This window comes from Callithrix jacchus, chromosome 1 (genome assembly GCF_049354715.1).
Source record: "Callithrix jacchus isolate 240 chromosome 1, calJac240_pri, whole genome shotgun sequence".
NCBI lineage: Eukaryota > Metazoa > Chordata > Mammalia > Primates > Cebidae > Callithrix > Callithrix jacchus.
In genome coordinates, this window is record NC_133502.1 from 70765976 (window position 1) to 70789979 (window position 24004).

General features: G+C 53.8%; 1 protein-coding gene across 2 annotated transcripts; it reads left to right on the forward strand.

Annotated features, from left to right (window-relative positions):
- Positions 1 to 1289: 1289 nt before the first annotated feature.
- Positions 1290 to 17272, forward strand: CARD19 (caspase recruitment domain family member 19). Of its 2 annotated transcripts, XM_035298732.3 has the most exons (6): positions 1290 to 1434; positions 11714 to 11856; positions 14417 to 14570; positions 15865 to 15924; positions 16199 to 16270; positions 16983 to 17272. In XM_035298732.3, the coding sequence occupies exons 1-6, from the start codon at positions 1428 to 1430 to the stop codon at positions 17096 to 17098; spliced, it is 552 nt and encodes a 183-aa protein (XP_035154623.1). In that variant the 5' UTR covers positions 1290 to 1427; the 3' UTR covers positions 17099 to 17272. The 2 variants fall into 2 exon arrangements, with proteins under 2 accessions (XP_035154623.1, XP_035154629.1); XM_035298738.3 differs by lacking the exon at positions 15865 to 15924.
- The last annotated feature ends 6732 nt before the right edge of the window (positions 17273 to 24004 follow it).

The window sequence follows — 24004 nt, forward strand, 5'->3', positions numbered from 1 at the left end:
GGAAACGGGAAGGGAAGCTGCTGCTGGCTGGGAGGGCGCTGCTCTTCCTTCTCTGGTCTCCATTTCCTGGCTGGGGCCCAATGCATTCGCCTCATGTGGGGCTGGGGATTCTTGCGGTGGGCGCCGGAGCTGGAAAGGCCAGGCCTACAGGAAGAGGGAAAGCAGACGGGAAGGTGGGAAGTTTGCCCGAGGTCACTCATTTTATAGTCCAGGAAACTGAGGCTCAGGCAGGTTAAGTGACCTCCCTAGTTAGGGTCACACTGCCAAGCTAGCGTCTTCTTTTGAAGGTGGGGGACTGGGGTCCCCCAAGACGGCGATGCCCACCCCCCACGAGGTCACACCGTTGAGTCCAACTTCTCCCCTGGATTTGGGAGAGCATCACTGGGCACTGCCTCCTTCGGCTGGTCCCTGTGGGGTACTGGACGCCCACCGGCCTTTTGCCCCAGGCCTGGCCCTGTACCACCAAGGGCCTGACTTCCTGCATGACCTTCGATCAGTCACCTCCCCTCTCAGAGTCTCAGTTTCCTCATCCCAGGGGTGGCGCGCGAAGCCGAGGGCGGACGGCGGACGGATTGGGCTACCGCCTGTGCCACCTGGGTCCCGACTCCGCCACCTGCAGGGCCTGGAAGGACTGGCCCAAGACAGACGGGGCCCCCGGCAGGAGCGGGCGGAGCCAGGGAGGCGCGCGGCCGCAGTAGCTGAGGCCGCGCCGAGGGCGGGACTTGAATGGGGGCGGGGCTCGAGTGAGAGACGGGGCTTGAGGCCTCTGGTCAACGCCCGCGGGACCCGCACCCAGCGAGGGGAGGGACTCTGGGCCCCACACGGCGTCTTAACCGACGTTGAGACAGGCGGGAGTCCGGTGGCGCCCGCCCGCGCCCGCCCACGCCCGCAGCTGCAGGGTCGAGCAGGAAAGAGCGGGGCCAGGGCCCCTGGAGGCTAGGAGGCCGACGCCGAAGGGGCGGGGCTCGAGTGAGGGGCGGGGCCCAGAGCTGGAGGAGCGGAAGCCGAAGGAAGGGGCGGGGTTCATGAGGGGGCGGGGCTCAGGACTCCTGGAGGCGCGGAAGCCGCCGCCGGAGGGGGCGAGGCTCGAGTGAGGGGCAGGGATCAAGGATCCTCGCAGCGGCCTAACCTAGGACGGCAAGGGGGCGGAACTCGAGTGAGGGGTGGAGATTAGATCCCTGGCGGCGCCGTGGAGGGCGCGGCCGAGGCGGGGTCTACCGGAAAGGGGCGGGGCTCAGTGAGGGGCGGGGTTTAGACTCCCCGAGGCTACACTGCGGAAGCCGGGGGACGGGCCTAGTGAAAAGGGGCTGGAGAGCACGGCCGACTGGCGGCGGTCACTGGAGCGAGTAGACCGGACGGCTGACCAAGGGGCGGACGCACGGCGCGGCAGACATCTGGGGACTGCAGACGGCGCCGTGTCCATCGCCATGACAGGTGGGCGCGGGGCTGGCTGGGCGCAGGGGTGCGGGCGCCCTGGATGGGTGGCCCGGCCTGAGGGTCCGGCTGCTTTACGAGTCGACTTGCAGGCCGCGCCTGGGCTGCGGGGGCCGAGTGACCTTGGCCCGTCAGCTGCCGGTGGTGCTCGGGTGCACCCTCGAGAGGTGGTGGGTGTCCCGGGGCTTCTGCCCGGCGGGGCCGTGACAGCCGAGGCGGTGCCCGGCACGATGGGCGGTGGCCAGGCGCGGGGCCGAAGAGGGCGGAGGCTACTGGGCAGCTCCGGGGTGGGGCTGCACGGCCAAGGTCTGGGTTCGGCCACTGCAAATCTTTGTTGGGAGGTGTCCCGCGGTGGGGAGTTTGGCCTAAAATAGTAGGCGATGGTAGAAATGACACCAGGGAGCATTCACAACGGTCCTGCTGTGATTCTGGCCATGGAAACAACGCTCCATCCTTGCCACCACCCAAACGAGTTCGCGGGACTGGAGATGCGTTCCTCGGAGGTGTGTGGTTTCTGTGGGACTCTGCGCAGCCTCCCAGACTCCCTCGGGGGTCCATGACCCCCTTGCCCCTGTTTAGGCCTAAGGGAATCAGGAACAGCAAGTGGACCCTCCAAAGCTGTTGTGCTCCACGCTGGTGGCCCCAGCCCAGCCATCCTCCCCAGGGCCTCTCTGGTCTGGGGACCTGCCCACTGTCCTCCTGATCTCAGACAAACAGGGTGACCCTGCTCTGTGGACTTTCCCCTGTTGGAGAAGCCCCATGAGGGTGATAAACTGGTAAAGGACTCCCTGGTAAAGGACTCCATGGCAGCCCGGTCGGGAAGATGGGGGTTCCCAGAAGCCACACTTCATTCTCAATGTTCTGCTTCACCGAGCAGAATTGGCTCAGGGGGTCAGGGTGGCCCCAGAAGTCCCTAGTCCTCTCTCCTCCATGCTCGCTCACTTGAGTCTCAGCCTAGTCCTGCACACAAATAGGATCTCATGGGCTGGAAACCAATGACTTCTAGGACACCAGGCCAGAAGAGACCCCAGCTGCCACCTGTTCCCCTTTGTCCTCCCTTCTAACCCTTCTTATTTGCGACTACCATTTCTGAGCACTTACTGTGCACTGTACCCTGTGTTGGGTGATTCCTGTCCAAAATGATCAGATGGGGACACGTGGAATATCTTGTCTGTGTACAGATGGGGAAACAAAGTCTTAAACTGTGCCCTGCCCAGGGTGGGATTCCCTAGCTCCCTTAGTGAGTTCATCAAAATGTGTGGGGCACAATTCAGAGCTGTGTTGGTCTCCAAGGAGGCCTGTCCCAGGGACTGGGTGTTGGCAGAGCCTGAGGCCTTGCTGTCCATTGAGGAGCCTTCCTGCACAAAGGGGCCCTGTCCCTTGCTGTCCGTTAGAGAAGCCTTATTGCATAAAGGGACCGTGGAGGTGGGAGAGCACATCAGGCAGGGGTCCCCGAAGGCTCTGACTGTCAGATTCACCTTTTCGAGAGAGTGGGAACTGTGTACGCTTCCCACCTCTTGTGTCTACCCCCTGGGCCTGGAGACATTCCCTCACAACCGTTAGTTTTTCGGATGGGGAACCAAGGCCCATGGAGCACATCTCTGGGAGGGTCATATGGACAGCCCTGCCAGGCTGCAGACCTGTAATCCCAGGCTCACTGCCTCTGTGCACCAACTGGGGGCCTACCTTATGCCAGCCCTCTCTATGAGCAGCACATGTGAGCCAGTGCCTGCAGAACATTGAGGAGGTGTCTGCGTGTACCTCCTGGGCTGTGCCGGGGAATGAGCAGTCTTAGTTGGGCTGAGCACTGAGACAAGGGGACTTGTAGAAGAAATTCAGGAGGGGAGGTTGATGCCCAAGTGTCTGGACGCCAATTGGTTCGGGGCCATAGGAACTCAGGGAGGTCTCTTATAGGTAGGACAGCAAGCTGAACATGAATTAACCAGGTGGAAACCAAGGAATAGGTATTCTCAGCCCAAGGTAGGGGTCGCAGACGGAATGGTGCTGTTGGGGACTGCCAGGCAGGAAAGTCTCATGGGCCTAGAGGGCTGGGTGAGTGTGGGTGGGGCCAGCTCCCACGGGGCCTCAAAGACTAGGCTGAGGGCATCAGTCTGGGCTGGTAAGAAGGTTCATGTTGGGGTGATAGAGTGTGGGTCCATGGTCCTGGTGCCAGCTTGGCAAGAAGGCAGGGGATGTGGGATGTGGGTGTGGTGAAGGCTTGGTGGGTGTGTGCCAGAGTGAGCCATCTTCCTTTGTCCTGTAAACAGTTCAGAGACTTGTTTATAGGGAGCTGGCACTGAGATGGTTTCCTTTCTTGTGCCTTTTCTGGTTTCCAAGTGCTGCCTGTGTGTAGTTTGCGTGTACAACTCGCAGGCAACCACAGGAAGCACAGAGCCCTCAAGCCGCAGAGCCTGGATTCAGTACCTGGACCAACCATGCTGCCTATGCCAGCTGACTCGTGGCTCACGGTGACTCATGGCTCTGCAGCTACAGAGGCTCCTGGCTAGCGGCTTGCAGAGCAGGAGGAGGCCTCTATGGGATGCTGGCCACGGTCCACCTACAGCCCTTGGGCCTTGGACCATTCATTGCAGAACTCTTTAGTGAGCACCTACTGCGTCCCCAGCCACGTGTGCAGCACTGGAGAGGACAGCCGTGGGCCTGCTCTTGGTCTGGCAGGGAGTAGACTGCTGTAGCTGATTACAGTGAATTCGCATGTTCATCAGAGGGGCGGAATGTCTGGATGTCAACAGGTGGTCCTCAACACGGCTGTGCCTGGGCCTGGATCTTGATCGGTTACTTCATATCTGGCTGCAGTCTCAGGCAGGTGCCTTATCTTCTCACTGTGCCTTAGTTTCCCTATCTGAAAATGGGGCTTGTGGTCATCCTTATGTTGCAGAGCTGTTGGAAGGATGAAGGTCGTAGGTAGATGTAGGGCTCATGGAATGCCAGACATATGGGATTGCTCTGTGGATTTTGGCTAATTAATTTTAGTTCTTGAACTAGAGGGCTGCAGGCTCTGGAGCCTGTCCATGCGGCCTTGGCAGGTCACTTGGCATCCCTGTGCTTGGCTTCCTCACCATGATGGGGCTGCTGGCGAATCCGCATAGGCTGCTGGGGGACTCAGTGCAGGTGAGGGCTGAGCCAGACTTCCCAGCCCCAGACACTGCCTCCCTGTGCAGCCCATGGCGAGTGACTTCAGCCAGATGATGGGGTGGCTGATGGCCTCAAGTGGGCATCATTGGGGGTAGCCACTGTGAACCAGGATGGCCCCCCCGTTACTCTCTTGAGGGCAGGTATCTGTGGGGTAAGGACATGTTTGTGAGGTTGCCTGGTGAATGCCAGGCCGCACCCATACACTGTGAGCCCCTGGAGGATGTGGATGGATCTACCCATCACCATGGTCCTGAACCTGGTACAGCGCAAGCGTGCTAAGATGGGCTGTTCTCATCTGGGCCTCGGTCTGCGGGGTCTACACAAGGCACCATGGAGCGTGGCTGCTTTCGGGGCAGGTCCACAATCTGTGGTGCATAAAGACCAGCCAGGAGGCAGTGGCAACTGGAAAGAGACATGAGGAGGTAAAACAGTCTGTTGAGTCTGTGCCTCAAGGAGGAAACCCGAGAGGTGCCCCACTATGTCCAACATCATGACTGTTTTTGTTTTGAGACAGTCTCACTCTGTCACCTGGGCTGGAGTGCACTGGCACACTCTCGGCTCACTGCAACTTCCAACTCCCAGGTTAAACGATTCTCCTGCCTCGGCCTCCCAAAGTGTTGGATTACAGGCATGAGTCACTGTGCCCAGCCTTCATTTCTTTTTCTTTCTTTCTTTTTTTGAGACAGCGTTTTGCTCTTGTTGCCCCGGCTGGAATGCGATGGCATGATCTTAGCTCATTGCAACCTCTGCCTCCCAGGTTCAAGCGATTGACCTGCCTCAGCCTTCCAAGTAGCTGGGATTACAGGCATGTGCCACCATGCCCAGCTGATTTTGTATTTTTAGTAGAGATGGGATTTCTCCATGTTAGTCCAGCTGGTCTCGAACTCCCAGCCTCAAGTGATCCACCGGCCTTGGCCTCCCAAAGTGTTGGGATTACAGGCGTGAGCCACCGAACCTGGCAGAGGTCCTGCTTTTAGTTGTCTAGGGTATATTCCTGGAAGTAGAATTTCTGGATCACACAATAATTCTATGTTTACATTTTTGAGGAAATGCCATACTGTTTTGTTCCACAGTGACTGCACTATTTTACATTTTCACCAGTAATGCCCAAGAGTTTGAATTTCATATCCTTACCAACACTTGTTATATTAATATATGGCTATCCTAATGAGTATGAAGTGATATCTCATTGTGGTTTGAGTTTGCATTTCCTTAATAACTAATGATGAGCTTCTTTTTTTTTGGAGATGGAATCTTACTCTCTCTCCCAGGCTGGAGCTCAGTGGCACGATCTCAGCTCACTGTAACCTCCGCCTCCCAAGTTCAAGCAATTCTCCCGTCCAGCCTCCCAAGTAGCTGGGATTACAGGCACATACCACCATGCCTGGCTAATTTTTGTATTTTTAGTAGAGACAGAGTTTCTCCATGTTAGCCAGGCTAGTCTTGAACCCCTGACCTCAGGTGATTTATCCGTGTCAGCCTCCCAAAGTGCTGGAATTACAGGTGTGTGAGCATTTTTTTCTGGTTCTTACTGACCAGTTGTATATTTTCTTTAGAGAAATGTCTATTCAAGTTATTTGCCTGTTTTTGAATTTCGTTCTTTGTGTCTTCTGCTGTTCAGTTGTAGGAGTTCTTTAAGGAGTATGAATACTAATCCCTTATGAAATATATGCTTTGCAAATATTTCTCCTATTTATGTGAACTGTTTTTTCACTCTCTTTTTCCCACTCTTTTAATTAAAAATAGGGTTTAACTCTAGACTCTCTTATTCTATGCCAGTGACCCATATGTCTTTCTTTATGATAGTACCACATTGTTATCATTATTGTAGCTTTTTACACTGATTTTGGAAAGCAGGAAATATGAGTCTTCCAACCCTGTTTTCTTGGTGGTGGTGGTGATGGTGGTGGTGTTTTATTTTGTTTTGTTTTGCTTTTTTAAGATTTTTGTTGTTGTTGGCTATACAGGTATCTTGAAATTCTATAGGAGTTGGTTTTTTCTATTTCTGCAAAAAACGCTTGAGGTTTTGATAGGGATTGCCTTGAATCTGTAGATTGCTTTGGGTAGTGCTTGCAGCAGTGTTTTGTGGTTTTCAGTGTACAAGATTTTCATCTTCTTGATTAAATTTTTTCCTAAGTATTTTATTCTTTTCAATGCTCTTGTAAATTGAGTAGTTTTCCTAGTTTTTGGATTGTTCATTGTTAGAGTGTAGAGATGAAATCATTTTGTGTGTTGATTTTATATCTTGCAACCTTGCTGCATGATTTTAATTAGCTCTAACTTTAAAGAAAAATATTTTGGCCATGTGCTGTGGCTCACGCCTGTAATCCCAGCACTTTGGGAAACCAAAGTGGGTGGATCACGAGATCAAGAGATTGAGACCATCCAGGCCAACATGGTGAAACCCCATCTCTACTAAAAATACAAAAATTAGCTGGGCGTGGTGGCACATGCCTGTAATCCCAGCTACTCTTGAGGCTGAGGCAGAAGAATCACTTGAACCCAGGAGGTGGAGGTTGCAGTGAGCCAAGGTTGTACAACTGCGCTCCAGCCTGGCAACAGAGCAAGACCCCATCTCAAAAAAAAAAAAAAAAAATCTGAGGATGTTCAAATCCCTTACATAAAATGGTATAATATTTGCACCTACACATATCCTCCTGTATATTTTAAATCATCTCTAGGTTACTTATAATACCTAACACAATGTAAATGGTATGTAAATAAGGGTTGTACTGTATTTTTAAAACTTGTATTTTTTGTTGTATTGTTATTTTTTTATTGCTTTTTCTTAAATATTTTATATCTGTTGTTGCTTTAATCCCTGGATATGGAACCTGCAGAGACAGAGTGCCAACTCTATGGCCTTTATCACGTTGAGGACGTTTCCTTCTGTCTTAGTCCATTTTGTGCTGCTAGAACAGAACACTTGAAACTGGGGAATTTATAATGAGCAGAAATTTTCAGGCTCATGCTTCTAGAGGTTTGGAAGTCCAAGCTGGCATCTGGTGAGGGCCTTCTTGCTGTGTTATCCCTTCTGGTGGAAGGCAGAAGAGCTAGAGAGAATAAGAGGGAGCAAGAGAGGAAGAAACAAACGTGAAGCTTCAAGCCCTTTTATGGTTGGCATTATTCCATTCATGACGGTAGAGCCTCTCATTGGGCATTATCTCTCAGTACTGTTACATTGGGGATTAAGTTTCCAATACATGCTTTTTGACACATTCAAACCATAGCATCTTCTAGACCTAATTAGTTGAATGTTTATATCAAGAAAGGATTTTGACATTTATCAAATGCTTTTTCTGCATCAACTGAAATGGCTATGTAATTTTTTTCCTTCATCTTATTAATGTGGTATATTTCCTTGATAGATTTTTTCATTTTTACATGTTGAACCATCCTTGTATTCCAGGAATCAATCAATCTATTATTCTTTTAATATGCTGCTGAATTTGATTTGCTAGTATTTTGTTGACTTTTTTATCAATATGCATAAGGAGTATTGGTCTGTAGTGTTCTTTTCCATTTTTCTCTTTTTGCAGAGACAAGGTCTTGCTGTATTGCCCAAGTGATCTTGAATTCCTGGCCTCAAGTGACTCTCTTGCCTGTCTCCCAGAGTGGTTTTCTTTTCTTAAAGCGTCTTTGTCTGACTTTGGAATCAGGGTAAAACTGACCTCATAGAATTAGTTATGGAGTGTTCCCTCCTCTTCAGTTTTTTTGGAAAAGTTTGAAGAGGATTAGTCTTATTTCTTCTTTAAATGTATGGTAGAATTAACCAACAAAGCTATCTGGTCCTGAGCTTTTCTTTCTTGGGACATTTTTGATTAATGATTTAATCTTCTTACTAGTTATTGGTCAGGCTTTTTTATTTCCTTGTGATTTAGTTTTGGTAGATTGTGTTTTGGGAATGTGTTCATTTCATTTATCCAATTTGTTGGTATACAGATGTTCATAGTATTCTATTATGTTCCTTTTTATTTCTGTAAAGTTCATGGTAATGTCCTCACTTTCAATCCTGATAATAGTAATTTGAGTCTTGTTTTTGTCGGTCTAGCCGGTTTCGTCATTTTTATTGATCTTACCAGAGAAGCAACTTTGGTTTTCTTGATTTTTCTCCACAGTTTTTTGATTCTCTATTTCATTCGTCTTCACCCTAATCTTTATTATTTCCTTCCTTCTGTGTGCTTTGGGTTTAGTTTGGTCTTCAATCTCTCTGGTCTTTACTCTTTCCTTTTCTCATTCCTTAAGGTGTAATGTTAGGTTACCGATTTAAGATTTTTTAAAATATATGCATTTGCAACTATAATTTGCCCTCTCAGCATTGCTTTTGCTGCATCCCTTAGGTCTTGGTGTGGTAGAGTGTGTGTGTGTGTGTGTGCGCGCACGTGTGTGCGTGTGTGTATGGTTTTCTCATGTGATTTCCTACTTTCCCTCATGATTTCTTTTTTGATCCATTGGTTGGTTGTTTGAGACAGTCTCACTCTGTCACCCGGGCTGAAGTGCAGTGGTGCGATTTCAGCTCACTACAACCTCCACTTCCCAGGTCGAAGCAATTCTTGTGCCTCAGCCTCCCAGGGAGCTGGGATTACTGGTGTGCATCACCATGCACGGCTAATGTTTGTATTTTTAATAGAGACGGGGTTTCACCATGTTGACCAGGCTGGTCTCAAACTCCTGGCATTAAGTGATCTGACTGCCTCAGCTTCCCAAAGTGCTGGCATTACAGGTGTGAGCCACCATGCCTCGCCTCATTGGCTATTTAATTTTATCATATTTGTGAGTTTTTCAGTTTTCTATTATTGATGTATAGCTTCATTCTATGTGATCAGAAAATATTTTTGTATGATTTTAACCTTTTCAAATATATTAAAACTTATTTTGTGGCCAGGCGTGGTGACTCACACCAGCACTTTGGGAGGTCAAGGCAGGTGGATCATGAGGTCCAGAGATTGAGACCATCCTGGCCAACATGGTAAAACCCTGTCTCTACTAAAAATACAAAAAAATTAGCTGGGCAAGGTGGCACACCCCTGTAGTCCCAGCTACTTGGGAGGCTGAGGCAGGAGAATCGCTTGAACCCTGGAGATGGAGACTGCAGTAAGCTGAGTTCACATCACTGCACTATAGCCTGGGCAACAGTGTGAGACTCTGTCTCAAAAATAAATAAATAAATAAAACTTATTTTGTGGCCCATCTAGGGGAATGTTTCATGTGCACTTGAGAAAATGTCTATTCTCTATTATTGGATAGAGTGTTCTGTATATGTCTACCAGGTATAATTGGCTTATGGTGTTGTTGGAGTCCTCTCTTTCCTCATTTATCTTCTGTCTGGTGGTTCTATCTCTTATTGTAAGTGGTGTTTTGAAGTCTCCAAATATTATAGAGATATCTATTTCTCCCTTCAATTCTGCCAGTGTTTGTTTATATATTTTGAAGCTCTGATATTTGGTGCATATATGTTTATAACTGTTACATATTCTTGATGGATTTATCCTTTTATTAATACATAATGTACTTTTTAATATCTTGTAACAGTTTTTACTTATAGTCTATTTTGTCTGATATTTGTATAGCTACCTCAGCTCTCTTTTGATTACTATTTGTGTAGGATTTGTTTTTACATCCTTTCACTTTCAACCTCTTTGTGTCTTTAGATCTAAAGTGAGTCTTTTGTAGACAGCATATAGTTGTATCATGTTTAAAAAATCCATTCTGCCAATCTATGCCTTTGATAGGAAAGTTTAGCTGGGCACGGTGGCTCATGCCTGTAATCCCAGCACTTTGGAAGGCTGAGGCAGGCAGATCACCTGAGGTGAAGAGTTTGACACCAGCCTGGCCAACATGGTGAAACCCTGTCTCTACCAAAAAAGTTACAGAACTAGCCAGGAGTGGTGGCACATGCCTGTACTCCCAGGGAGAACTGCTTGAACCAGGAGGAAGAGGTTGCAGTGAGCCGAGATCCGGCCATTGCACTCCAGCCTGGGCAACAGAGCAAGACTCCATCTCAAAAAAAAAAAAAAAAGAAAGAAAAAAGAAACTGTAACCTATTTACATTTGAAGTAATTGCTGATAAGGAATGCATTACTACTGCCATTTTGCTATTTTTTTTTTCCTGTATGTCTTGTAGCTTTTTTGACCCTCATTTATTCTGTTACTGCTTTCTTTTGTGTTTTGTTGATTTTTTTATAGTAACACATTTAGATTCCCTTTTCATTTTCTTTTGTGTTATATTCTATAAATATTTTCTTTGTGTTTTCCTCTCTGTCCATGGGGAAACAGGACAAGCTGCCACAAGTCTGTAAGGTGATGCACTTGTTCAGTCCCCGTGGGGATCCTGTGCCCCATCCTCGCCATGCCCTCCCATCGTCACTCCACCGCTCGGCCTTAAAGATCTGTCATTCTAAGAAACATTCTTAATGGAAAAGAATGGTACAATGATGTTTAATGGTGATTCTGGGGAAAAAAGGGCAAATGAAAAGCATTTCTAACTCTGGGAGAACTCACTGGTTTACTGTTGGTAGAAGCTTCTTGGGGCCTTGAAGACACTTTGTGTCCCATGGTGATGCCAGCACGGGCCACCCTGAGCCCTCTGTCTCTGTGTCTCTGCTACTGTGAAGATCTGCAGAGCCCACGTCTGGGCATTCTCAATTTCGAACTTCAGAGCTCAAGTGTTCTACCCACCTCGGCCTCCCAAAATGCTGGGATTACAAGTGTGAGCCATCGCGCCTGGTCTGAGCTACCGCGCCTGGCCCTGGGCATTCTGAGCCACCTGTGTCACCTGTGCCTTCCACAGACACCAGCTGTTTCCTGATGGCCCTGCAGGTAGCCCTTGAAAAATGGATTCATAGCCCCTCTGAGTTTGTTTTCTGTGATAAGCTCTGTGAAAGTGGGTTTCCACCACAACCCCTCACTTCGACCTTCTGACGAGGCAGGTTGGCAGGCCAGGAGCAGCTCTCAGCTGTGCAATGTGCACCACACAGGCTGGGATGGCTATGACCCTGCAGGTGCACCCTCCTGGTGGGCACCCTCCTCAGGGGTGATGTCCTTCTGTGGTCAGTGTCAGGATGAGGCTGCTGTCTATGGTCCCCTTGGGCTGTGCTGGCTCATGCACCTGTGCTATCTGTTTTAGATCAGACCTACTGCGACCGCCTGGTGCAGGACACGCCTTTCCTGACAGGCCATGGGCGCTTGAGTGAGCAGCAGGTGGACAGGATCATCCTCCAGCTGAACCGCTACTACCCACAGATCCTTACCAACAAGGAGGCGGAAAAGGTGCTGAGGAGGTGAGGGGGGTGCCTGAGACACTGCTCAGTTTCCCTTCCTTTCTGGGCTGGGAGAAGCTGGTGACCGGCCCTGGGTCATTCTCTCACAGGATGACACACTAGGCGTGTCAGGATTCAGAGGTGACCTGGACCTGGCTATTAAGGCTGCCTGAGCTACAAACTGGCCCTTTGGGGTGAGCCCAAATGAGCCCAGAACATCATCAGGTCTCTGTGCCTCGGTTTCTTCATATGTAATTAGGCTTGCTATCCCCTCCCCCAGTTGCTGGGAGGGTTACAGGAGATAACATGTGATGACACATGAAGCTTAGGACAGTATAAGATGTGGTAGGTGGTGGGGGGGACGAGAAAGGGGATGAGAGGGAAGGATGAGGAGGTGGGGCAGAGGGAGAGCTGAAGTGGGATGGGGACCAGAGGTTGGGCCTGGCCCACCCCAGTGCCACAGGGCTTTGCACTCTGCATCTTCCGAAGGTTCAAAGTGGGCAAACGTTTGCTTCCTTTTCTCTAATTTCTACCTTGCTGTACGAGGCTGGAAAGCCCAGCATGTCACAGGTAGGCAAAGCTTCTAGGCAAGCAGATGCTGACCCACAGCCACACCTCACTCTGCCCCTCTCAGCAGTGCTGAGCGGGTTGGTCCCCCAGGAGCCCCAGCTTCCCCATGGTGGAGTGGACAACTTGAGCACTGGGCTGGCAGGTGTGGTGAGGACTGGCTGAGCTGACCCAAGTAAATGCATGCCCAAGAGCCCTCATCCCCAGATGGCCCTACAGCCCTGTGGGCAGCCACGCTCATCACCCCATCTCACAGAGGTGGTCCCAGGGCCCAAGAGGCAGCCACTTGCCCAGGTCACTCATGTCAGGAGTGTCAGGTTACATCCTGAGTTCATCCTATTACTTGGGAAAGTGCCCAGGGCCAACAGCTGTCACTCTGTCACATGGCCCTGGCCTCTCAGAGCTGCAGAGCTGGGCACACCGGGGTGGCTCTGCTGGAGATGGCATTTAAGATGCAATTCCTGGGCTCTGTCCTGGGAGGTCTGTTCTGCCCATCCCCCCAGTGCCCGGTGGCTCTGAGGGATACTGGATGAGAGAGTTGGGCACCCCCGCCAGGCTCCACCCACATCTGAGCCACCTGTTCCTTGACAGCCATCACCAAGACCAGAGGGATGGGCTGTGGGTGCCAGAGACTGCTAGGCCTTTAGGGTACAGGTCCTGCCAGCCTCTTTCCCCTCTGGGTGACTCCAATTGAGTCCCTTCTCCTCATGGAGCTTTCATTTCCTCACGTAGCAAGGGGTCATGATGCCATGTGCAGGGCTGTCCTGAGGGTTGGGGCATCTCCTGGAACAGGGAGGTTGGCCCACAACAGAACAGGAGTCAACACAGGCCCCGCTCCGGGCTCAGGTGCTGCTTCTGTTGCAAGTCAGGGGCTCAAATCCATCTCTTATTATTGTAACTGAAGTCTAATACATGTTCACTTTTTAAAAGTTAATAAAGTTTCAGATATTTATACAAGGAAAAGCACATATTTCTTCCTCCCAGGCACCGTAGCTCCGTCACCCATGTGTCTGCCGTTTCCATACTGCCAGGGAATGGCAACTCTTGTTCCCTGTGGCCGTGTAGAATGATATGTTGCCACCAGGTGGCAGCACCAGGCCACAGACTCCTGGTTCTGCGGGTCAAGTCCCAGTGTGGCCTGTCCACTAACCTTGAGAACCACACATTTCTCTGTCAGACACATCAAAAGAGCCAATACTTTCATCAACCTTTTTTTTCTTTCTCTTTTTTGTTTTGAAAGAGAGTCTCTGTGGCCCAGGCTGGAGTGCAGTGGTGTGATCTCAGCTCAAAGCGACCTCCACCTCCTGCTTTCAAGTGATCCTCTGGCCTCAGCCTCCCAAATAGCTGGCATACAAACATGTACCACCATGCCTGGCTCAGTTTTGGTACTTTTAGGAGAGACGGGGTTTCACTATGTTGGCCTGGCTGGTGTCAAACTCCCGGCCTGAAACTCCTGATCCGCCTGCCTCAGCCTCCCAAAGTGCTGGGATTATAGACATGAGCCACATAATGAGCTTCAACTTGTTTTTTAAATACTTGAATCACATTCCTCTAGACTGAAAAATAACAGAAGTTGGCACTTATACCATCACTTCATTGATTCCCCGCCGTAGCCCACCATGCAGGTTCTTTATCCCCTTTTTACAAATGAAGAAACCGGGTCTCAGAGGGGTGGAGTAGCTGGCTAAAGTCTCACAGGAAGCTACACTAAGTCCCAACACTTGGAATGATGTCACTGGCCCTGTGCTTTCCTTGTGACCGCTCCCAGCCTCAGTTTCCCAACCTCCCGCCCCACAGGGAGTATGAGGAGTAGCAGTTGATGATGACAGAGGCAGTGCCAGGCACTGTGGTGTGTGGGTAGCGGGCAGGGTGTCACAGAGTTCAGCAGGTATCCTGACACCCGATGGGGAAGCTGAGGCTGGGGGCCTGAGCCTGGCACTCTGCCTTACCCCACAGCCAGCCCCTCTGCCCTGATCTTCCCTGGCATCCCCTTGTACCCTCAGTTCCGGAACCCCAAGGCGTCCTTGCGTGTGCGGCTCTGTGACCTCCTGAGCCACCTGCAGCAGAGTGGTGAGCGGGACTGCCAGGAGTTCTACCGAGCCCTATACATCCACGCCCAGCCCCTGCACAGCCGCCTGCCCAGCCGCCATGCTCTGCGTAAGTTTCACATCCCCAGCCATGCATGCTTGGTGCTGGCCCAGGGAGGGCACCCCAGCCTGCTGTTAAGGGCATGGATGTCCTCCGGACCACCCAAGTCTGCTGCAGCCCAGGCCTGGAATCCCCTCTCACCCAGCCCCTCCCTAGAGGCCACCCTAGTCCCTGAGGGGAGAGTGTGGCAGGCTCAGGCAGTGCAGATGTTGGTCTCTGTCTCCCACTCCCTCTCCTCCGTCTCTCACGGCAGTTTCCATGCCGAAGGGGGCATCCTGTACATCTACTCTTGCTCTTCCTTTTCTAGCCTTATTCCAGGGGGATCCCTTCATATCTGTCTGGGTAGCAGCCTTGTTCCCACAGCTGCATGGCACACCTAGGTGGTCCCAGCTGGAATTACCCAACCCCATGACAGGCCCTTTCATTGCAGCGATCTGCACACATGTGGGTGTTTCCACAGGGCATTGTCGGGCATGGGTGGCTGGTCCCAAGCACATGCATTTTGGTTTTGAGGCTCCTGTCCCCAGGTGGTGTGCGGTCAGGCCCCGGGAGTCATGTGGATGCCAGTAGCCCGGGCCCTCAGAACTGCTAAGACCTGGGGGACACATCAAGGCGAAGATGGCAGCTTGGATCTGACGCCTCCATGCTCAGGGCCCCCAGAGGAGGGATTGTTGCCCCTTGACACTCAGATAATAGGACAGAGACCAGAGGGACTGGATGGGGCTGGCTCGTCCTAGGCTACTGGACTAGGGTCTCTGACCCCCTGGAGGCCTCCCCAGGCTCCACAGGACACAGTGCAGATGGTTGGCAGGGAGAGCTCAAGGGCAGGCCCAGCCCCGAAGGTGGGACTGGCTCTCTCTCCCCAGCCTTGGCCCTGCTGGAGGTAGAGCACCTTCTGTGACTCCCAGGTGCCTAAAGGTCTCCAGCACATCGCAGGCCAGAGAGCCTCCTAGGGAGGCCTGGGCAGAAAGCTCCGGGCCAACTGCACCCAGTGAGGCAGGCACCATGCCGACAGCAGCCATGCAGTCCGCAGTGATGTTGGTGCTGTGTTTGGTGCCTGTGGCCACCACGGTACAAGGGCCCTCCGATGCCCATGGCCCTTGAAGTCACAAGAACTGGACCAGAGGAGAGAACTCAGACTGTGCATAGTTCCCTGAGGAGGGCTGGCCTCATGTCCCATGGTCTAGTCCCGCCTGGCAGCCCCGGGAGGCAATGATGGCCTTGGGCTTCCTGTGGGGTGACCGGCTTGCTCTCTGGCCCTGCCCATTGACTGACTAACCATGCTCTGTGGTTTTGTTTCCAGAGAACTCAGATTGCACAGAGCTAGACTCGGGCAGCCAGAGCGGCGAGCTGAGTGACAGGGGTAACGCCTCCCTGCTGCCCGTCCCTCTCTCTCCCTCTCTCTCCCTCTCTCTTTACCCTCCCCAGGGCTCCATCTCCACCTCAGGGCCTTCTTCACCCCAAGTCCGGCTCCATTCCTGGCCTTCTGTTGGTGACAGACCCCCTACGGTGCTCGCTTGAGGGCTCTTCAGGCAGCACCTCAGCCTGGCACCCCCGCTCCCCTGCACAGCCCCGGGTCTCAGGACCCCACCCCTCTGAGTCCCAGGGGAGCCCGGTTCACACTGGTTTCTCCCCAGGACCGATGAGCTTCCTGGCTGGCCTGGGCCTTGCCGTGGGACTGGCCCTGCTCCTGTACTGCTATCCGCCAGGTGGGTGCAGGTGGACCCTCACGGGCCAGGCTTGCTTACCCTCTGCCACCAAGCCAGGGCCTCACACCCTGCCCAATTCAGGACCCCTTGGCCTCTCCGTACCTCAGTGTCCGCACTTGTGCAGTGGGATAGTGTCACCTGGTAGGGCTCATGAGAAATGGGACATGAGGAGGCCCCCCGCGTCTGCTGCCCCTGCCACCCTTGGGAACCAGAGAATTATGATGACCCCTAGTGGGAGGAGGGTGCAGCCAGGACTCCTGGTGTTAGAAGGCCCTGCCACACCTGTGACTTTGGCCACACCTCTGACCTTGAGCCATGTGGGGCCCTTGAGCAGGTCACGTGCCCCAGGGCCTTGGGTCTCCACCAGCCACAGGCTGATGCAAGGAGCCTGCCAGCCCCCTCTGCTGGCACCTGGCCTGACCTCGCCTGTCTCTCCTTTTCTGTGATGCCTGAGTTTGCTGTGCTGGGAGGCCTACTGGGTGCAGGGACACAGGCACACACGGCAGGACCCAAAGGCCCGTGGGGCACTCGAGTGGGGGCTGGGGGGGCTGGAATCTGCCCAATTCTTGTCTTTTCAACTCAAGCCGAGACCATGACCGGGAGGGGCACCCTGCCCCAGTGCCCCCCCCGCCCCCCCGCTGTTGGAAGGATGGAAATAGAATTTGCCTGTGGAACTGGCTCCCGAGCTTTTGCCTCCCCTTTTGTCTTCTAGACCCCAAGGGCCTGCCGGGGACCCGGCGCGTCCTCGGCTTCTCACCTGTCATCATCGACAGACATGTCAGCCGCTACCTGCTGGCCTTCCTGGCAGATGACCTGGGGGGGCTCTGATGAACCCCGGACCCAGGGCCTCCCCGCCACTCAACCAAAGAGTCCTCCAGCTGGCCCAACAAGGGCTGCTGCTGCTTTTTCTAAATGCTTATTTTTCATTATTTATAATTTGTGTAAGAAACGCATCTTCACCTTACAAGGTGCTTACCCATATTAAATATTCAAGTTCTGTCAGCCTGTCTCGTTCCTCAACCTCAGGGGGGTTTCAGAGATTATTGCAGCTATGGCTGCTCCCACTGGGGCTTGGCCCTGGTGTTCCCGGCATCCCCAGCTGCTGGCACAGACGTCAGACAGGACGCCCTCCACATGGGCTCACCTGCCTCAGATATAAGCCCCCAGGCACTGCCCCCATACCTCAGATGTCCCTGACATGAACACTGCCCCCACCTCAGATAAGCCCCCAGGTACTGCCCACCTCCTCAGATGTCCCCCCAACACTGCTCCCCACCTCAGATGTCCACTACACTGTCCCCTCCCACCTCAGACACCCCCTCCCATACACTGTCCCCTCCCACCTTAGATGTCCCCACACAGTCCCCTCACACCTCAGATGCCCCCACACACTGTCCTCTCCCACTTCAGATGTCCACTACACTGTCCTCTCCCACCTTAGATGTCTCTACATACTGTCCCCTCCCACCTCAGATGCTCCCCACACAGTCCCCTCCCACCTCAGATGCCCCACACACACTGTCCCCTCCCACCTCAGATGCCCCCCACAGTCCCCTCCCACCTCAGATGCCCCCATACACACTGTCCCCTCCCACCTCAGATGCCCCCCCCACAGTGCCCTCCCACCTCACATGTCCCCACAATGTCCACTCTCACCTCAGATGCCCCCACACTGTCCCCTCCCACCTCAGATGCCCCCCCACACACAGTCCCCTCTCACCTCAGATGTCCCCCCCCACACACTGTCCCCTCCTCCCACCTTGTGTGACACACACACACTCTCTCTGACTGCTGAGCCTGGGCGAGACCTGATCTCTGCCTTGTCTGCTCTTCCCGGAAGGCTTTTTGTGGGGAAACGACAGTATTTCTCAACCCACAGAATCATCATGAGTTTACATTTTCCAGGGGGTTTCTGGAGACACCCAGGCTTTGCCTCAGAAGGAGGCGGTAGAGGGGCGAAGCCACTGAAGGGGCAAGGGAATGGGCGAGGCTCCCGGAGGGGCCCTGCTCAGTTACATGGTCACTGCACAGGACCGTGGGAACCAGGCTGCTGGTGGAGTATGGACTCCAGGCCGTGACCTCTGATTACCCTGCGGCCCTGCTGCTTGGGTCATCACAGTGCATGCCCCTTCAGGGATCTGAGGGCCTGGGGCAAGGAAAGCCAGAGCCTTGGAGCCCTCCGACCTGCTGGGCTGCCACAGGCCCAAGGTGGGGGTACAGCCCTGGCTGCCCTCTCCCTCCTCCACCCTGAGCCATGGGCCCGGGGCATGTGCTCCAGCCTCAGCCCGTCTGCCCACCTGTGCAATGGGAGCCCTGCCCGGGACTCCTCCTTCAGCCTGGGCTCTGTCCCAGCCCCCTCCCCCGCAGAAATTCTGTTAGGAATTTACCACCTGGTTCCAGCTGCAAAGAACTGTCCCACACTTAGTGAAGGCGACAGATGTCTCGGTCAAGTGTGTAGACAGGCGTGACTTGCCCCTGGAGGGTGAAGGAGGGGTCTCCAGGGACACTAATGTTCTATTACTGCGTCAGCTGAGGGCAGGGAACCTCCTAGGCAGCAGGACGCAGGCTGGTGTGTGGTCCTAGGTGGCCCCACCTGAGGCCCTGGAGGACACACGCACCTCCTCAGGGCTGCCTGACACGACCTGAGGCCCTGACTCCCCAGGGCCCTGGGCAGGATGTCATTCCTCAGTGAGGGGCCGCCTGGCCCTGGGACTGCTGCCTTGCCTGTCCATCTGTGCGCACCACCACCCTGTCCCACACTCAGCCACCCGCAGCCCCATCTCTAACTGGACTCAAGCCTGGAGTTGAGTCTGTGACGTCCCCAACCACCAGCCAGGTCCCCTCTTCCATCTGCCACCTCCAGCCTGGTGGGTGCCCCACAGGACCTCCCCTTTGAGGCTGGAGCCTGGAGGAGAGAGAACAATGGGCACTCACGTCTGGCCTCAGCCACCCATCAGGCCCTGCCCTGCCAACCACCAGGCCAACCAGTTCCCGTGACCAGCAGTGAACTAGGTCCTCCAAAGGGGAAGGCACCCTTGGGCATGTGAGGCCCTCCTGGCTGTCCTGAGTCCCCACCTCCACACCACACAGGCAGATGGTGGTGTCCTGCGCCTCCACACCTGTACTGCGGGGGTTCAGGCAAAGACCCTGCTGCTCCTTCCGCTTGGGACTCCTTACCAGCCCCACCCATCAACTCATCCTTCAGAGCCACCTGGAATGCCATTTCCTCCAGGAAGCCCTCATGATACCCCAGTAAGAAGAACAGTTTCCTCCAGGCTACCACACCTGGACATGGGACGTTGGTCTCACATCCAGAACTGTGCCAGAACTGGTAGGGGATGCTGGGGTCGAGGGGACTCCATTACCAAAGCTTCAGTGTGACGGAGGAGCTGTGGGAGAGCTGAAGGGGTCATGCAGAGGGCTGTGAGGGGCAGTGAGTGAAGGAAAGGCGGTATGAGATCAGGGAGCTTGAGTGTGGGAGGGAGATGAAGGAAGGGGAATGGGGGGGTGAGGGAGGAGGTGTGGGAGGGGTGAGGGAGGGGTGAGGGGTGGGGGGTAAGGGAGGGATGAGGGAGGGGATAAGAGGGGTGTGAGGGAGGCATGAGGGAGGGGGTGAAGGGGGTGAGGGAGAGGGTGAGGAAGGAGTAAGAGAGGGGGTGAGGGAGTGAGGGGGGTGAGGGAAGGAGTTGGAGGTGAGGGAGGGGGTGAGGCAGGGGTGGGGAGGTGAGGGGGTGAGGGAGGGGATGAGGAAGGAGTGAGGGAGGGAGTGTGGCAGGGGTGAGGGAGAGGGTGAGGAAGGGGTCTGAGGGAGGGGTGTTGGGAGGTCTAGTATGGAACCCAGGGGTGTAATTGTCTCAGGTCAGCAAGGACACAGGGCACTTGAGCTCAGAGCCCGGAAGTACAGCTGGGTCTTGCACAATCCAGGGCCAGGTCTGGGAGAGATGACCCTGTTGACTGCAAACACAGGCCGGGCTTTGGGGGTGCTGACACAGCTTTGTTGTGTTGCTGCTTCCAGTCCTGCATGCTCAGCACCTTATGAGCAGGGCCGGTGGCTCCTCCCCAGAGGCTCACAGGGGCCCTGCCCACTGAGTGCCTCTCACACCTCTGCAGGAACCCTGGGTCTCAGCAACCACAGGGTCTGGCCTTCTCTGGGTGGGCCCTGGGCACCCACCCTCATGCAGACAGGCTCAGAATCTGGGAAGGGGTCCAGCCTCTTGTGCTCCCCACTGTCCCCAGCACCTGAGGGGGCACTTGGGACTGGGGGCATGCTGTCGTCACCACAGCCTGCTGGGGTCACATCACAGCTCAGAGCCTTCTCCCCCCAGCTGTAAGGTTAGCATGAGAATGGGGACTCTGGCTGGTGAGGAGCACCCACACTCCCACAGCTGGGGTCTGGCTGAGCAAATGCTGGATGGGTGTCAGTGGGACCCCAAATCCCGATCAGATCTGGAGAGGGAACCTTGCAGAGGGGCTGGGGGCGGGGTTGGGTCTCCATAGAGCAGGCTGCAGCCACAGGTAGAGGGAGTGAGCTACACTGCCTAAAACGGCTGGGAGGCAGCTGGTGGGAGACACTGGCAGTCCCTGGCTGGAAGGACGAGGACGTGCTGGGCTGGGGGCCACAGAGGCAGCAGCTGGAGGGGCAGCTTCCTCTGGTCACACCAGGTCAACAGCACCTGGAGTTAGTGATTCCCCTAAAGTGATTCCCTTATTTGAGAAAAAGACAAGAAAAATATGAAAGCATCTGGATTTTTTTTTTTTTTTTAGACAAAAATCTCACCCTGTCACCCAGGCCAGAGTGCAGTGGCGCGATCTCAGCTCGCTGCAACCTGCGCCTCCTGGGTTCAAGCAATTCTCATGCCTCAGGCTCCTGGGTAGCTGGGATTACAGGCATGTGCCACCACACCCAGTTAATTTTTTTTGTATTTTAAGTAGAGACGGGGTTTCGCTATATTGTCCAGGCTGGTCATGAACTCCTGAGTTCAGGTGATCCACCCATCTCAGCCTCCCAAAGTGCTAGGATTACAGGCGTGAGCCACCACCCCTGGCCCAGCCCTCTGATTTTTAAGAATAATGCAGTGAGGAAACAGGCACTCCACTCTGATTGTAGACAGATGGAAGAGGAGGCCCTAGGAATAAAAGGGAGGGGTGGGCACAGGGTGTGGCATGGATCTGGTCCCAAATGGCCACCTCCTCAATACACCTGGAATCAGCTGCTCCTCCCTGCCTGGGCCCAGCACCTTGCATGGAGGCCCAGTCACCTCCCCCCTCATCTGACATGAGCTGCCCTTGTCCTTCCTCTGGGCATGTGGAGTGAATGGACCAGGTCCTTCAAGGATGAACCAGACATAAAGCACTGCCCTGGGAAAGGGAGCCTGTAGATCCCTCTCCTAAGACTTAGACTTAGAAGACATTTGCAGCCGGGTCGGTGGCTCATGCCTATAATCCCAGCACTTTGGGAAGCCGAGGTGGGTGGATCACGAGGTCAAGAGATCAAGACCATCCTGGTCAACAAGGTGAAACCTTGTCTCTACTAAAAATACAAAAATTATCTGGGCATGGTGGTGCGCGCCTGTAGTCCCAGCTACTTGGGAGGCTGAGGCAGGAGAATTGCTTGAACCCGGAAGGCAGAGGTTGCGGTGAGCCGCGATCGTGCCATTGCACTCCAGTCTGGGTAATAACAGCGAAACTCCGTCTCAAAAAAAATGAAAAGATATTTCCAGTGCTTTTAAGTGGGTAGGAATAAGCAGTGTCAAGGATGCGCGCACAGGGCACCTAAGTCGTGAAGAGACCCGAGCAAGGGAACCCTGTAAGGGAGTGAGGGGCTGAGACTGGGCTTCGGGCTGGCTCAGCAGTACCTCCTCACTTTGGAATAACCCACTGAGATCTCTGCCTGCGTATCTATCTTCTATCCATCATCTACTAAACTACCCATGTCATCTATTTCTCATCTATCATCCATCCATCCGTCAATCTGTTCATCTTTTACTTTTTTTCATCAAATTAATACCACAGCTTCTATCAATCATCTCTATATCTATCCATCCATCTAACCATCTCATCTATCTGACTATCCATCCATCCAACATCCATCCATCCATGTATCTACCATCTATCAATCTACCTAATCATCTCTCTTATTATAGGAATAAGAGATAGAAGAGGTTAGGAATAAGAGGTTAGGAAACCCTCCCATCGCACTCTGTCCCTGTTGGCCATCCCCAGCTTTACGTGACTGTCCCCTACCTGCTTCCATACCTCACTGCTTCTCCAACACCAGCCCAGTTCACAGGGCTTGTGTACAGGCTGTCCTCGCCCTCAAACCTTCTTCCCAAACTTCCCCATGGCCACTCGCCATCATCCCAGGTCGCCTACTGACCTCCCAGCCCATCCCTCCTGAGCTCCCTGTGTCCCTCCACACCCACCCCCACCCAACTTGGCGGGTACATCTTGTTCACTTTCCAGGTCCCCCATGAGAACAGAGCTGGGTCCACAGGCAGGACAGGCTGGAGTGGATACCTCAGGTCCTAGGACCCCCATGGGGGCTGGCAAACCCTCCAAGAAGCTAGCTTGGCTCTGAGCAGCTCCTGGGCCTGTTCTTTGTCTGTCCCTTGGCTGCTGTGACAGGTGCACAGAACCTAGCACATACAGGCAGGTGAATGAGTTCTGCCCCAGACATTTCCTGAGCACCTACTATGTGCTGGACAGTGCTGGGTGCAGAAAAGTGGTGGCATCTGGTGGGAGAGCCAGGTCAGATCAAGGATCCTCAAGTAGGAGATGCAGACAGGAATGTGGGTGCCAAGCCCTGCCCCCGACTCCAGCAGAGCCCCTTGGCCCTCAGGAGACCCAGCAAGCAGAACCTTCCTTCTTGGAGTGCCCGCCCTGGACTTGGGCTGGACTCAAGACACCAGCTCTGGAGGGAGAGTCCACCTGGCCACACTGTCTCTGGCGACATGGACAGTGACTCTAACCCAAGACACCAAAGCGTAAACTGCAATGGGGCCGAGAGAGTGACCAAGGAGAGGTGGCATCAGACTGGTTAGAAAGGCCTCCAGGGCAACTTTAGAGCTAAGCCCCACCAGCCGATGGGGGCCTGGAAGGAAGCTCTTCAAGGGGCAGCAGCACAGGCTGAGGACTGAGGCGGGAACCCCAGAAGTCAGGGTCAGAGCTGGTGGAGTGGTTGGTGAATGAGCCTGGGAGTTGGTAGGCAGGGAGGTTGGGGGTGGCCAGCATAGGTATCTGAGTAGGGGAGGCCACCTGGGCTCGGGGACCGCAGGGGGTCAGGGTGCACACACCCAACTGGGAATGGCCCAGGGCCCAGCACAGCCATCTGAGTTCAACCCTACAGCTCGATCCAGGGAACTTCCCCTGCTAGCCAAAGGAGGAGGAGCTAAGACGTGCTGGTCAACATCCGGCTGCCAATGTGCGAGGTCAGGCACACGGCGGGCCCTCCCTCCTGCCTGGCTGCCAGCCAGCCCACACCACAGGCCACAGCCACATCAGGGACCCAGCGCTGGGCAGCGCATATCTGAGTCAGCCCTGGCCACACAACCTGCGGCCAAGGCCATGTCGCCTCCTCTTGGAAGCGCGTTTCACACCCACCATGTACCTTCCCATCTTCCTTTTCAACTAGCGCATCTAAGAGCTACTTTTCAAACCCTCTATGGAACAAACACAAAAGCAGAGAGAGCAGTGCCACGAGTCCAGCTCCTCAGCATCCACACGGTTCACCAGATG